Source organism: Peromyscus leucopus, chromosome 22 (assembly GCF_004664715.2).
Source record: "Peromyscus leucopus breed LL Stock chromosome 22, UCI_PerLeu_2.1, whole genome shotgun sequence".
In the NCBI taxonomy this organism is placed as follows: Eukaryota; Metazoa; Chordata; class Mammalia; order Rodentia; family Cricetidae; genus Peromyscus; species Peromyscus leucopus.
Genome location: NC_051081.1, coordinates 34154151 through 34168221, shown reverse-complemented (window position 1 = coordinate 34168221; position 14071 = coordinate 34154151). Strand labels below are relative to the sequence as shown.

The following is a 14071-nucleotide window of genomic DNA, read 5'->3' as shown; positions in this document are numbered from 1 at the left end:
AAGCAAATCCCCAGTTACCAGGATGGGTTTGCTGAGAGCGAATGTGCCTTTCTTTCTGGAGGGTAACACTGAGCCAAGGCCCCGATGGAGAGGACCTTCTTCTTCAGATCTGACACGCAAGTCGGGCCGTGTGTGGAAGCCCCGAGCTTGCCTCAACAGGATCACCTTCTGTTAACAGAGTTTATCTGTAGGTAGGAGAAAAATGAGACGGCTCAAAACTCGCATTTTAGGAGCAGCCATATGTCATCTGAAATGAAATTCTAATTGGGGTTTCTATCAGAGAAGAACATTAATTCATTTCCGCCCTCCCGCCGAATTACATAGAAATAATGACCAAAAGGAGCTGGCCAAAATAACTAAGTACCATTCAGACAGTCGCCAGCCCTGAATAACTCACAACCAAATAGCTCATCCTGAGGTGTGCAGAGACTGATTATGTTCCTGCATACTCTTTGTTTTCCTCAAGATCACGACTACCCACTCACAAACAAAGGGAACGATTTTCCTCCCAGGAAACACCTCTGAGCATGGGGAGAATGATGCATTATGAAAGCTCAGAGAGACCGGCCGAGTTCTCTTCAAGCTTCCGCCTGTTCGGCTGCCCTCTGGTTTGGAAAGCTTTTGCTGCGTGACACCATTTGGCCTGAGATTATCTGGACCCATAAGTTTTTTTATTTGAATGGAGAAAAGTATAGGATTTTTTTAATGAAGATTTCTGAGGGCTCCTGAATTACCCTCAAATAAATATGGGCACAAACTGAGTTGAAAGCTTAATTGGGGAAAATAATAGTGAAGGTTACTTTTGTTATGTGGGCTGTGTTTTCTGTCAAGTTAGAAAAAACATACTGATTCTGATTTACTTTTTTAATTATTTCTGAGAAAAATGAATAATAATAACGATAACTTATGAATGTTTGCTGTGTGCCAAACATTCTATATACATACTCATTAGATCATGAAATCACCCAGAGTCTTGCAAGGTAGATATTTTCCCATTTTAAAGATGAGGAAACTCACACTGAGAGAATCTGGTAGATTGCCTGAGGTCACCCAGGTTGTAATTGGCGGAGCAGGGATCAAGCCCAGATCTGTCACATTCCAAAGACAGTATTCTCTCCAGTCTACCATCCTGATCTCACATTCCTGAACCTTCCATCCTTTTCCACCCAGTACTCGCTGTGTGCCAGTAAAGGCAGCAAAGGTACGCGGGACTTGATTTCCATCCCTCAGGCTAGGGTTTTTCCAGATTTATGGTGTGGGAAAAGAGGCTCCGAGAGATCAGTTAATATGCTAGGGCTGCTTAACTGCTAATGGAATCCAGGTCACCGTCCGCAGAACACACTCCTCTGGAGCATCTCCCCTCCTTTCAGAAAAACCCCTCCAGTAACAACTCGGAACTCAACTGACTTGTTAGTTTTCCTCTCCAAAGTGTTCTCCACGCTGAAGGATTCATACTGAGCTGGCTACTACCCCACTCACTGTAGTAAGTGGCATGGGAAACGTCCTCTGCATAGAAAATGTCCACAGTCCTGTGTTCTATGTTCAGAGCGCTCCACATTTTATCTGCGCTCTCTACCCAGTGTTCTAACCCACCACACACCTGTAATACATCCGCCATGGTCCCCTGGTACTTTCACCCTCCACTCTGACCATTCCAGGCTCTTCCCTCTGCCTGGCCTTCCTGCTCCCATCCCTCCCTTCCCAGCACAGCCCTGTCCCTCTAACACGCTGCTAGAAACCTGACTGTCGTCCGATCCCCCCTCCCTGCGCAAAGCCGTCTTATCTAATGTTCCTCCTAGAAGCCCCTGGGCAGTGTGCCTTTCCACCCGTGACACTGGTGGGACCACTTCTGCTGTGCCCATCACTCCTCCCAGCCTCAGGTGGTGGAGCTCACGCATGAGCTGGGACAGTGAGGAGGAAGACCCAGCTTAATCAGGATGGCTTCCCTCAAGCAGCCTCATGGGCGATGCTTGGAGAATGGTCCTCACTGGCTACGCGTTGCCTTCTCTATTCTATAAAAGTTATAACTACATCATTAAAAAGAAAAAAACTAGCTGGGCAGTGGTGGCACACTCCTTTAATCCCAGCACCCAGGAGATAGAGGCAGGTGGATCTCTGAGTTCGAGGCCAGCCTGGTCTGCAGAGCTGCAAGCAGCCAGGGCTACACAGAGAAACCCTGTCTAGAAAAACAAAACAAAACAAAACAAAAGACTAGTTTAGATTGAGGAATTTTGTTCTCTTCATAAATCCTCGTTAGTCGTCCTTCAAATGGGGCCATCACAGTGTTTGTGAGTTTGTATGTAGCCAGTTCAAGTTTTTAAGCCTGTAATAAAAACTGCTAGTGTCAGTCCCTCTTTGGAACCAGAAACACTGCATTGGTCCTCTTCCTTCTAATCAGCTGCATTTAGTACCTTGTCCGTGAATACTTTTAAATTAAAAGCTTATGATGTTTTAGAGACTTTGCCCAGCTTTTAAGTGCCAGGGATTTTTGCATTTGAATATATTTTAATTTATTTAAGGATTCTTTTAATCAAATGCTTCCCTGATTTAGCCAGCTTTCTTTTTTAATACTCCCAAGCCAGGAATTTGTTTATTGTGACTAAATTCTTTTTTAAATAGAACTTAAAACAGTCCTAAATGCTATTTACGGCACTCTCTCTTGCTATATTCCTTTCTGCATCTCAGAAGGGTATGTATGCTTCCTTCCTCCGAGTCTAGTGCAGTTCGCATTTCCTCACTGTGGTGGTCTGTGCCAGTCAATCCCGGAGTGTACCCTGACCACCTCTGCGTGGCCAGCCCGGCGTGGGGTGGGTACTACAGTCAGCACCACAGCAGCGCAGCTGAGAAGACAAGAGTCCGGACCCCAGAAGATGGAGGCCATGGGACTTGAGCAGTGTCCTGGGGGGAAGCAGAAAGATGGTGGAAATGGGGGTGTCAGAGCATCAGGGAGGCCAGGGTCCAGGTGGATGTGGCCCCCACATGGCACTGCCAGCGGAAGAGGCAGAGTGCAGCACACAGCCAGCCTCTGCAAAGCATGGACCCTCCGTTCTAGCATGGCGCCTGGACCAGGGAACGTGGTCACTGTGGGAGTGATCACTGAAAGGAGACCAGAGAGCAGTCAGTGCCCAGGAAGGGTTCCCAGTTCAGGACTCTTGGGCCCAGCCTCAGCTGCTGGTGTTCTCTAATCCTCGCGAGAGCCTGAATGAGGGAGCCCTGCTTGGGAGCACAGGTTGGAAGCATGCCAAGTTCTAGAACCGAGAACCTTTCTTGACACCCCGAGGCTGGATGAGTGTGAAACAGGATAGAGTCAGAAGAACAAGAAAGCCTGTGAGGGAAGAGCCGCTTGGCCTGCGAGCCTCCTGGGGTCAGATCTGCCTCCCTCAGCTTTCCATCACCGCTTCCCATCTGTGAGCATTAAGGGCAGGAAAGTGGTGAACAGAATTAAGACGGATGAACTAGAACAAGTCAGGGCTTCCCTGACTCGCTGTGGGCGTCTGATTGACTTCTCTTTCTATAGAATGTCCCCAGACTCCAATTCTGATTCATAGCTAACCTTCTCCAAGCAGCTCGAAGTCCATCTCCTCTGCAGAACTCTGACCTCAGGCGGAGTTCCCCTCTGCCACCCTGTGTGCCTCATGTGAGTCCAGGGCTTCCTCTCCTTCCTCAGATCTTCGCAGACCCTGGGCGCACGCATGGGCACCCTCATTCTTCCCCGTAGTCTCCCAGCTTCGGGTTTGTTTTATTTCCTGAAAACTGTTGAGCTTTGCTAAGCCTTTGGCTTTATAAAAACCTACTTGTACTCTTTAAAGAGTAGTAAAAGCTGGCAGGCACAGTGCCAGCACCTTTGAAGGCCTGTGTTGCCTGTCCCGGCAGCAGCTGCTAACCTGAACTTTATGTTAACTGTTCCTGTAGTTACCATATCAACTTTGTATCCATAAACACTGTAATACTCGTATCAACACAATATGCAATGTATCATTTTTTTTTTTTTTTACAGATTTTGAACTTCGTATAAGTGGAATTATACTGATTGTTTTCTGCTTCTGTGAATGTTGATATCCTAGCCCGTGGTGCAAATCAGTGGCAGAGTACATGCTGATCATGAGTAAGACCCTGGGCTCAATCCTTAGCACCAAGAAAGATGAATTTCTTGCTCCTTAAAGCGTTTACACATTATTATGTAGTGTTTGTACTTATATGAAGAGTATAGAAACATATACACATGTACCACCTTAGTTAAACACTGATATATTGCTGTAACTGCTTCTGGATTTTTAAAAGGAATAGCACAGTGGTTGTCCACCATCACTCCACATCTCTCACGTTCTCCTTAACTCCCCACAGTAATCACTGCCCTTCACCTAGTGCTTGTTTGTTGTGTGCACACAAAACTATGCTTTACTACACAGACACTCATAAGCAGTGAGTGTGTGCATGTTTTGAATTTCATAAGTATGTATTAACATATTCGTTTTTAGCTTGCTTTGCTCACTGAGTATTGGCTCTGAACTTCGTGCATGTTCACATATGAAACCCTCGTTCACCCCTTTTAAACTGCTGTCCAGTACTCTGTGGAAAGATTACACCACTGTATTTATCCAGTCTCCTGTTAGTCTATATAACTACTATACTATAAATGTAGTTATTTATACATTTAAGATGGTATGTATCATCATCATCAACGATGCTACGACAAGCAGACACCTCTCAGATTCTAATGCAGTTTCTTAGGTGGACTTGCTGAGTTGTGGAGTATGTGTATCTTCTTTCGTTGGGTCGGAGGCTTTATATTCCAGCATTAGTGGATGGAAACTTGGTGTTCCGTGCCTTGGACAACTGCTGGGTATTGTCTGATTTTATGTGAACCCAGTAGTTCCTTTCATTCAATAAGCAAGAATTGAGTATCTCTCATCTGTCACACACCAGTGCTAAGTGCGAAGAACATAAAATAACTAATCCTCGGTCCCTATCCTAAAGGACCCTCCAGACATCCATAGTAATTTCTGCCTGAGGAAGCATAAAAATGTCTAGGGTGTCCACGGTGTCAAGTTCCATAGTTGTGTCATTGTTGACTTAGAGTTGGAAATTTCTGTTCTCATGGGAAGAAAAGTTTGTATTAATTATCCACTCTAAGTTTGCTTAAGTGGGCAGGAGAGAGGACCTTGGCTCTTCATGACTAGCTACTTGGGCAGACAGCAGCAGAGCTCCTGTTTCCTCTGTATCTGCCCAGTGATAGGTACTAGCCCCACCTTACCTATGTACAGAAGGAAAGAATTGATCCTGGGACTGAGTTGGCTTTAGAAAAGGGTTGGCTAGAAAATGGAACCATAAATAAAAGAGAGAGTCTGTAGTAATGGGTGAATATTGGCTCACACCCAGTGGCCCTGGAGACCTCAGCATGCCACATTGCTCTTCACAGCAGTGTGGGGAGCAGGGGCCACTAGGTAGCAGGCACTTGTAAAATAGCAAGCAAGGTCTTCCTTAAGCCTTGAGGCATTTTGTATAATGTTTTTTGAAGTGTTCCATAATAACAAGACTAAATTTATTTCAGTGTATTTATTGAGATGTGAAAATGTTTACAAAGTTGAGAACTATTTCCATCAAGTAATTAAAATGTAAGCATTTGAAGGCTTACACTATAATCATGAGAAATTCCAATAGTGTGGAACACTATAAAGCTAGATGAAAAAAAAAAAAAAACAGGAAAAAATGGAGTAAGGGTGAGGAATAACCATTTATTTACTACATGCCTGGTTTTTGTTTAACCTTTTCAACAATCACAATGAGGTAATATTTATTACTCTTACTTTGCAAATGAGAAGTGAAGTATTTTGCCTGTGACATCACTAATAAATTGTGGGCCATTTTTATCTGATAACAAGGGAGTATAAGTCTGTCTCTTTTCAAAATGGGATATGCATCACCTTTAAGCAAGCTTTGCACTCAAGTTTGGTAATATTCATACCACAAAGGTAACCTGTTTACACCATCAAATCAACCACCACCACCACCCACACACACACACAGTGAACATTTAAAATCAGTAAAAAGTACAACTGATTTAACAAAATCCAGCTACTAACTTTCCCTTAAAGGCAGTGATAACCAGGGGAGATACCTCAAAGAGGGCTGACTACTTTTGTATTTCTCAGAAACGAGCAGTGTGGTGAGATCATGTTTAGTGTTCCGGGGATTGGAGTCCATGTGTCTCAAAGGTTTTGTACTTGTTAACAAGATGGAGGTGGATGGTAACTCCATGGCAGTCGTTCCACATTGGCTGGAGAAGAGCCTGAGAATGAGACGTGGGCAAACTGTGGTTAAGAGTCACCTTCAAACCGGGTGTAATAGCGTACTCTTGTATTCCTAGCACTTGGGATGCAGAAGAAGAGGGCTGCCGTAAGTTCAAGGTCAGCCTGGGCTCCATGGCCAGTAGAATGCACAGTGAGACTGTCCTCATTGGAGGGTTAACACGGGGTTAAAACTGTCTCATAAAGCCACTTCAGGGAACTGAGAGCCCAGCACTGGGAACCGCACCCTAACCACCGGTAACTGGGGCTGTGAGGACCTTCCCTGCTAATCCGAGAACATGGGGGCAAGCAGGGGAATAGAGCTCGTACGGCCTGAAGAAATGAAATAATGGCTTGTGAATAATGGTGAAAATATTTGATGATGTGACTCCCAGAGAAGCAATTATGGTTAACCCCTCATTTGTTTGGCATTTTCAAGGATTGAACTGTCCCACAAAACCAAATTTTCCAGACAGCTAAAACTTTCCTATTTATGTCTCTTGAATGTTTTTTAACCATACTCGATGAAGATGTTCCTGAAGTATTATTCCGTTTCCCTTCCTTCTTGAACAGAGAAGCTCTAAGAAACAATGTTTCCTTGGATCGCTTTGACTCTAAATATGAGAAAACCAGATCAAGTGAGGTTAAAATAGTAGAGACTTGTAATGGCCTCAGAAAACAAGAAAGCCCAGAGATGATAAAGGCAGTGTCTCAATGACAGCAAGCTGGCCTCCTCACGGCACTAGCCGGGGGCCACAGCTCCAAGCCTCAGGGCTTCACAGGGTAGGATCAAAGGCGAGAACGAAGAGGGGCTTCTGCCTCCACATGTCTCTAACCAGAGAGGAAAATATTTCTCAGAAAAGCCCTTGCCAACTTCCTGTCAGATCCCGCTGGCAACAGTGAGTCACAGTTCCATCCTTTGGGGGAGCATAGCTCACTTGTAGAGTGCTTGTCTAACGTGTGTGAGACTCGAGTTCTAATCCCAGCACCACCACCAATCACATGTCTTGGCTTCTAGGAGTTTAAGAGAATCAAGCCCTTGCGCACTGGATAAAAGAAGGGAACTCTGCTCAAGGGAGAAAAAAATAGAGAAAGGCTGTGAGCTAGGCAACCCAGGGTGGTAGCATCTTCGTCAAGACTCGGGTGAGGGTGTTCGTGACTAATAGTCTGAGGGATGGCTTGGAGGTAATAGCGTTCTTTGCTCCTAACCTAAGTGGCCTCAAACTAGTATCTTCCTCTCCTAACAGCTTTCATTTATTATTTGGGTTTTTTTGTTTGTTTGTTTGTTTGTATTTTGAGACAGGGTTTCTCTGTGTAGCTTTGCGCCTTTCCTGGAACTCAAACTCTGTAGCCCAGGCTGGCTTTGAACTCACAGGGATCCCCCTGGCTCTGTCTCTCGAGTGCTGGGATCAAAGGCGTGCGCCGCCGCCGCCACCACCCGTCTCATTTATTATTTGTTATACAGTCCTTTTCCCCAAGCCAGACTGCAATCATCAGTACCTACTGCTAAAGCGCTCTGTTACGATCTTGCTTTAATTATGATGTTTTATTTCTGAGGATGAAAAATCCTATCACCAGAGTTGTTAGAACTACCCCTAAAATATTGAGAGTCAGTCAGGCTGCCCTACCTGTGCATCCAGTGCATGGGGTGGAGTCTCTTTCTGTCCTAGGGCCATTTTTCTGGGGTTGGTATATTTGAAGAAATGAGATCTTCCTATAGAGCTTTGTATCTCAGATACCCATTTCCTGGAGTCTTCTTAGGTGAAATGATGATTATTTGGGGACAGGCAAGGCAGACTGCCAAGGAAGGCGAGCGTGGTCACACACTGCGCCTTTGAGTGGTGTAGAGAGAGGCAGCTCTCCTCTCTCCAGTGGCCAAAGCCCTGTGGACTAGGCCCGAGAATGGCCCAGTTTGTGTAGTATACAAGTGTTCGGTGTGGTTTGTTCGAACAAGTTCTAAAGAACGAACCTTCAGAGCTGTTCAGATCTACTGAGCTGGTGAAGGGCATCCCTTCTACCACAGAAAGCTGACGAAAACTCACAGGAAGAAGGAACTAGGGAGCATCTGTCAAAATAATACTGACAGTACGTAGTGGATGATGTTGCTCTGGGCATCAGACGTCCAAGAAGGCAAGTGGTTAGTGTTCTGTTTGCTGCCGCCCAACTACGAGATGAAATTGCTTAGATCCACGAGCTTCCCTCAGAACAAGTTAGCTGTTTGAAGTCATTATTGTCATCAGTTAACCTTTAAGTAAAAGTTAAGTGACAGAAACATTTGGAGATAAGGAAACAGGTTTTTGTTTTTGCTAACTTCTGACTAATTTGTACCATTCAGATCTTATAAGAAAATGCAAAGTGCTTCTGAGCTATTTCGGTTATTACATCATTTTAGGCATCGAGTAGTTTTTAGAGAAGCCACCGTTTTAACTACAGACTATTTTAAATAGGATGTAACTTACTCGAGCAAGGTATCTATAGCTTTAAATGTTTATGTTCTCATATGTGAATTACCATATAGACTAACTATTTTATCTCTGAAATCCTTTGACAGTTCCTGTTCGTCTAGTAATCCAGTTGCTGTATGCACACAGAAGTGTTAAGATCTGACCATTGGCTACAGCGACACACTGTTAGACAAATCTCCATAGAGAAAGAAACGTGTAATAAATGCTTTGTCGGGGGCGGGGTGGGGGGTTGTGGTGTCCATCAGCATGTAGCTTGCTGGTACTTAAATAAAAACAAAAATTAAAGCCAGGCGGTGGTGGCACACGCCTTTAATCCCAGCACTCGGGAGGCAGAGGCAAGTGGATCTCTGTGTTCAAGGCCAACCTGGGCTACAGAGTGAGATCCAGAAAAGGCTCCAAAGCTACACAGAGAAACCCTGTCTCCAAAAACCAAAAACCAAAAATTAATTATCTTACTTTCGTGAGTAGATATTTATGGTTTTATTGTTTCTGCTACTAATGAGCATCTGAGTTAAAGAAGATAGTTCAAAACTAGGTGAAAAGTATTTCTCAACATATCAAAAAACTAATCCAGTGATTCATTTCTTCTACAAAACAATGAAAAAAAAAGTAGAAGATGCAGTGATGCATGCCTGGAGTCTGGGGCCAAAGGATGGCCTAAGCCCAGGAGATTGGCACCAGCCAAAGCACTGTTCCCAGTCCTGGAAAAGTTTCCCTTTGGGGGGAACTAGGAGAATGGCTGTAAGTCTGTAAAGGACTTGCAAGAAGACCTGAGCTGGAGCCATATAAAAAGTTGAGCATGGTGGCATGTGCTTAGAATCCCAGCCCTGGGGAGGCAGAGACATGAGGAGCCCCAGGGCCTACTGGCCAGCTAGTCTGGTGAGTTCCAGGCCACTTGAGAGACCCTTTCTCAAAAGAGGTGGATGGTGTTCCTAAGGATGATACCTGAAGTTTTTTGACCTCCACGAGCACTGACACACACATATGCGCGCGCGCGCACGCACGCACGCACACACACACGCACACATGCACACACGCATGCATACATGCACACATGCACACATGTACACTAAAAAATTGTTTTTAGAAAAATGTATCCTAAAGCTTCCAAACCTAGTAGCTTCATAGCCTATAGTAAGTAGTATCTACACTGCTTCTAATACTGAGTGGTGGCTACTTTTTTAATAGTTGCACTGAATTCTATTACTTGAAATTATTGTTCTTTGTAGGTAAGATAGCATATTTAATACTTTTCTATTACTAAATGATTGCTTTAGAACTTAATCTGAATGTCGTTTTCTATTTGAAAAACTCGGATGTAATCTAGTGATTGCAATTGAAGTCAAAGGAAAGTCTACATGAACAGGCATTTATTTCTAAAAGCGCAGTCAGAGGAAATTAAATGAGTATCGGAAAGGATACAAGGAGGTTAGAAAGCAGTATTCGTCCAGAGTAACTGAAGATGTTACAGACAAGCTTTGTTACATGAACGAACCCAAAGGGGTTTTCTGAATTGAGATAGTTGCCCTTCGAATAGGTCTTTTCATACTTTCATTGTTCTGCGTGTTATAAAATCTCTGCTTTGACAAAAATAGGCATGTATGGAGACTGTCTTATTGTGACACAGAGAAATGTGACTAAAAAGTGGACATTCTCAATCCTGCCCCTTCTCTTGGGTCGTGATGTGAGTCACCAGTAGAAATTCCCTGTGTCTCTGAGTCAGGCATCAGTTGAGTGCACTCAGAAGTCTGAGAGGCCCTCCCAATGGCAGGGTTTTTATTTGGGGTTTTGTTGTTGTTGTTGCTGCTGCTGCTGCTGTCATTGTTGGGGTTTTTGTTTTTGTTTTTGTGTGGGGTTTTTTTTGTCTCACCCTGAACCTAACATTTCCTTCGAGAAGTCACATATGGAGAATACACTCGTCACGTTCAGCATTACCAACCCCGAGGGAGTGATAAATTCCACACCATCCAGTCCATGTTCCTTTAATATATATCTTGTACAGCTAAAGTTTTCATCCTTCTTCCTTCTTACAGTGGAGGCTGGGGATTACCACATTGTAACTGCAGCACAGTTATAAGCAGCTTCTAGGAGCGTTCTTCAGTGCAGAGGGGAGGCAGTGTCATGGGAGCCAAAGATTTGAACCGTGGCTCCAGGTAGTCTCCTGTGGCTGCCTGTCTGTGAAAGAGTGATCAACTCCATGCACTTTCTAGTGTACTCACTTGTTCAAATTAATGTCCCCTTCGTGAAGTTTTAAGTAACAAAGTACCTCAGTCTTCCTCGGCAAAGCTAGAAAATTCTATACATTTTGTCAATGCATTTGTTAATGTGCCTCTTCTCTGTCCTAGAAGTGGTGAGATTTACACAAATGTTGTCTACCTCAAAGAATGTTAAAACAGTTTCCGGGGATGGTTGGCCTCCACTGAAACTAAAAGTGATTTTATTTCTAAAAGTTGACTTAACCCCGAAATGAAGCGATAAAGCACAGACTACACATTAGCAGGAGGTTTAGACTGAGCCCTGCCGCACCAGCAGGCAGAGTCTGTGTTCAGATTTGTCCCTGTTCTGGCCCATTAAGGAGCTCCCTCTGATTTAGGAGATATAAATATATGTGGTAACATGTGGGGAAAATGGAAAATGCTGAGTGTGGAGATTCGCTGCTTGATTGGAAGCAGAATGATAATTTTATTTTTCTGGTAGTCTAGTTGGCTCATCCTATAAAGTAGAGAGATTATTGAAGGCCTTCTTTGTCCCTTTTCCAAGTTTGTTCTTGAAAACCATCCTCTATCAAATTACAGATGAGGAAGACACTGTCCCACCCTTGAAGAGCTATGGCATAATCGAAACTTAACACAGCTCTGTGGCTGGTTCTGCACTGGCTGATGGACAGCTGATGGACAAGGCCAGGGCCAGGACGTCCGACAGGGTGGGATGCCATCCTGGTTATGCTTTCCACATGCATTCTGTGGTGGTCTTTCAGCACTTTCACAGCGTGCTTCAGGGTGGTGACACTGGACTTCATGTATGATCTGCCTCCAACTAGATTTGACACTCCTGGAGGCAGGGACGATGCCCTACATTCCTTGGTCCTCGCCCCATGGCTTTCATCTAAACCTCAAGCAGTATTTTTGTTTCCAACCTTCATGTACCCAACATTCCGATTTAGCAAAAAGAAAGTGTCCTAACTTTGAACTGTTTAACTTAACTTCTTAACTGTTTAACTCTAACTTTCTTTCCCTTTTTCTGTGTTTCCAGTTGACCTGCCCCTGTTTTTTCCTCGCGATCAGCCAACGCTCACATTTCAGTCCGTCTATCATTTTACCAACAGCGGACAACTTTACTCCCAAGCACAAAAAAATTACCCATACAGCCCCAGATGGGATGGAAACGAAATGGCCAAGAGAGCAAAGTAAGTGAATCGAATGTTCTTTCTTCAGAGATCCTTGTGCGCGTACAGTCCAGGGCCGACTAGACACTGATCACGAGGCTAACTCCTGCCCGGGGCTTGTTTTTTAAAGTGTGATTAAAACACAGCAAACCCCACTTCTTCACTGTCCATGGTGCCTTCATGCCACAGTGGCAGAGGTAGTCGTCACAAGAGAGAATATCGGAAGTCAGCATTGTCTCCAGCTTTAGATTTAAACATCAATCTCTTCTGTCGCCTCCTCACAGGGAAGCTGACTTGGGTCTGGTGTCCCCTTGTCCTGTTTCTGTTGATGGCTAAGACTGGCCATGAGTGGCTTTTTTTGGTAAATTGATTGTAGGATATATAAGAACTCTACCTTTCTATTTGGATTAGAGAAATACTAAATAGCAAGTTGAGTTGTAGATGAATAATGTCAATAATACAAAACGTTGGCAGCTGCTTGTATATGTTTTAAAAGGTAGATTTCAAATGTTGATAAACAGAGTTCCTATCGAGTCGTCAGTATATGGATTCAGTAGCTACTTTTTCAGGGGAGGCTGCATCTCTTGAATTGTGTCACGTGTCTCCTGTGTGTTGCATGGGTGTGTCTTGGTTACATACTCAGATAGACAGACTGCTTGGATCTGTCTGCTGACTCCACTGTGGATGCAGCGGCTCAGTGGAGGCTGAGGTCAGCTGGCCTTCACAGTTGAGAGAGGAGGGCTCTTGTCACTTCAGTCACAAGGATCCAGTTGATACGGAAGCATGCTGATTGCTTCTGGGAGATAAGACTTCGTTGTCTACAGCAGCAGTCTGTAGACCGTTGCCTCCTAGAATTGCTCCTGAAGAAGCAATAGATTGAAATGGTAGTTCCCCCAAAAATAAATCATGGTGTGACGTGTGGTTAGTACTCTATCACTCTGAACAGCCATATGCACACACTTGTGATCCCAGCTGAAGGGTGTGCAGAGCCAAAGAATCATAGAAATGAAAACTGTCTACTAAGCATCTTCTTCATTTGCTCATCCAGTGTTTATTAAGCATCTACCATGGTCCAGGCACTGTGTGCTGTTTTGAGGATGGCAGGATAAGCCAACTGGAAACTATCCATGGCCTCCTGGAGCCCAGCAAGGAGATGAATCATACCAAATTTCTGACAGTTTTCAAGTACCTGCTAACAGAAGCTGGCCTTCCAGACCTAGAGACTTGTTGATCATTAAGACCCCTTGTTCTTGCCTCCCCCCATGTCCTGATACAGATTTTCTTCCCAGGGGAACCTCCTGTCATCTCCATTGTCCCTTTAGTACAAAACCTTCATGCATGGGAGGCTCAGGGTTCTACTCTGAGTGCCCTTCTCCAGCACTCCAACCACCCCCAAATCCTATGTGCAACCCAAAGTTGTAATCTATCTGCAACTGTGTGCCTTTCCCCTTTCTGTCCAGTATACTGATGTCTGAAATTATATTTAAGGAAAAAACAATCATGCAAATTAACTAGCAACAACTATTAAGACCTATGTTGAAATGAATGGAACAAAGCAGGTAGAAAGCAAGGTTTCTGTTTGAAGTCTTGGAGTTGTTTACTTATCTGGTCTTTCCCTGTGTATACAGGATCTGCCCTTAGAAGATGGGCCATTATTTGTGGTATGAGCTCTGGAGTCAGAACCAGACATGTCTTTGTGGTTTCCATGGCAAAGCTGTCTTGGTGCGCGTGTGTGTGTACTTCTTAAGCAGGCATTTTAGCATGTAGGAATTGAATCTTTAAGGAGCTGTAGACCACGAGCCTGTGATTTCAGTGTAGGAATATCGTAAGTGAAGCCTGTTTGTCTTAACAGATTGGTTCAGACTTTCAAGACACATTTGCTTTATGTTAACACCAGTCTAAAGAAAACATCTGAAGTCGTGTTAAAGAAATCT

General features: G+C 44.2%; 1 protein-coding gene across 4 annotated transcripts in view; it reads left to right on the top strand.

Moving 5' to 3' along the window:
- Babam2 (BRISC and BRCA1 A complex member 2) overlaps window positions 1-14071 on the top strand; it is a 373611-nt gene that overhangs the window by 332811 nt on the left and 26729 nt on the right. For 2 of the 4 annotated variants that reach the window (XM_028873967.2, XM_028873970.2), the window contains exon 11: window positions 12005-12158. In XM_028873967.2, the coding sequence (XP_028729800.1) occupies window positions 12005-12158 (154 nt within the window). Of the gene's footprint in view, window positions 1-12004; window positions 12163-14071 lie in introns of those variants that run through there. The other 2 variants (XM_037198068.1, XM_037198069.1) reach the window with 2 other exon arrangements.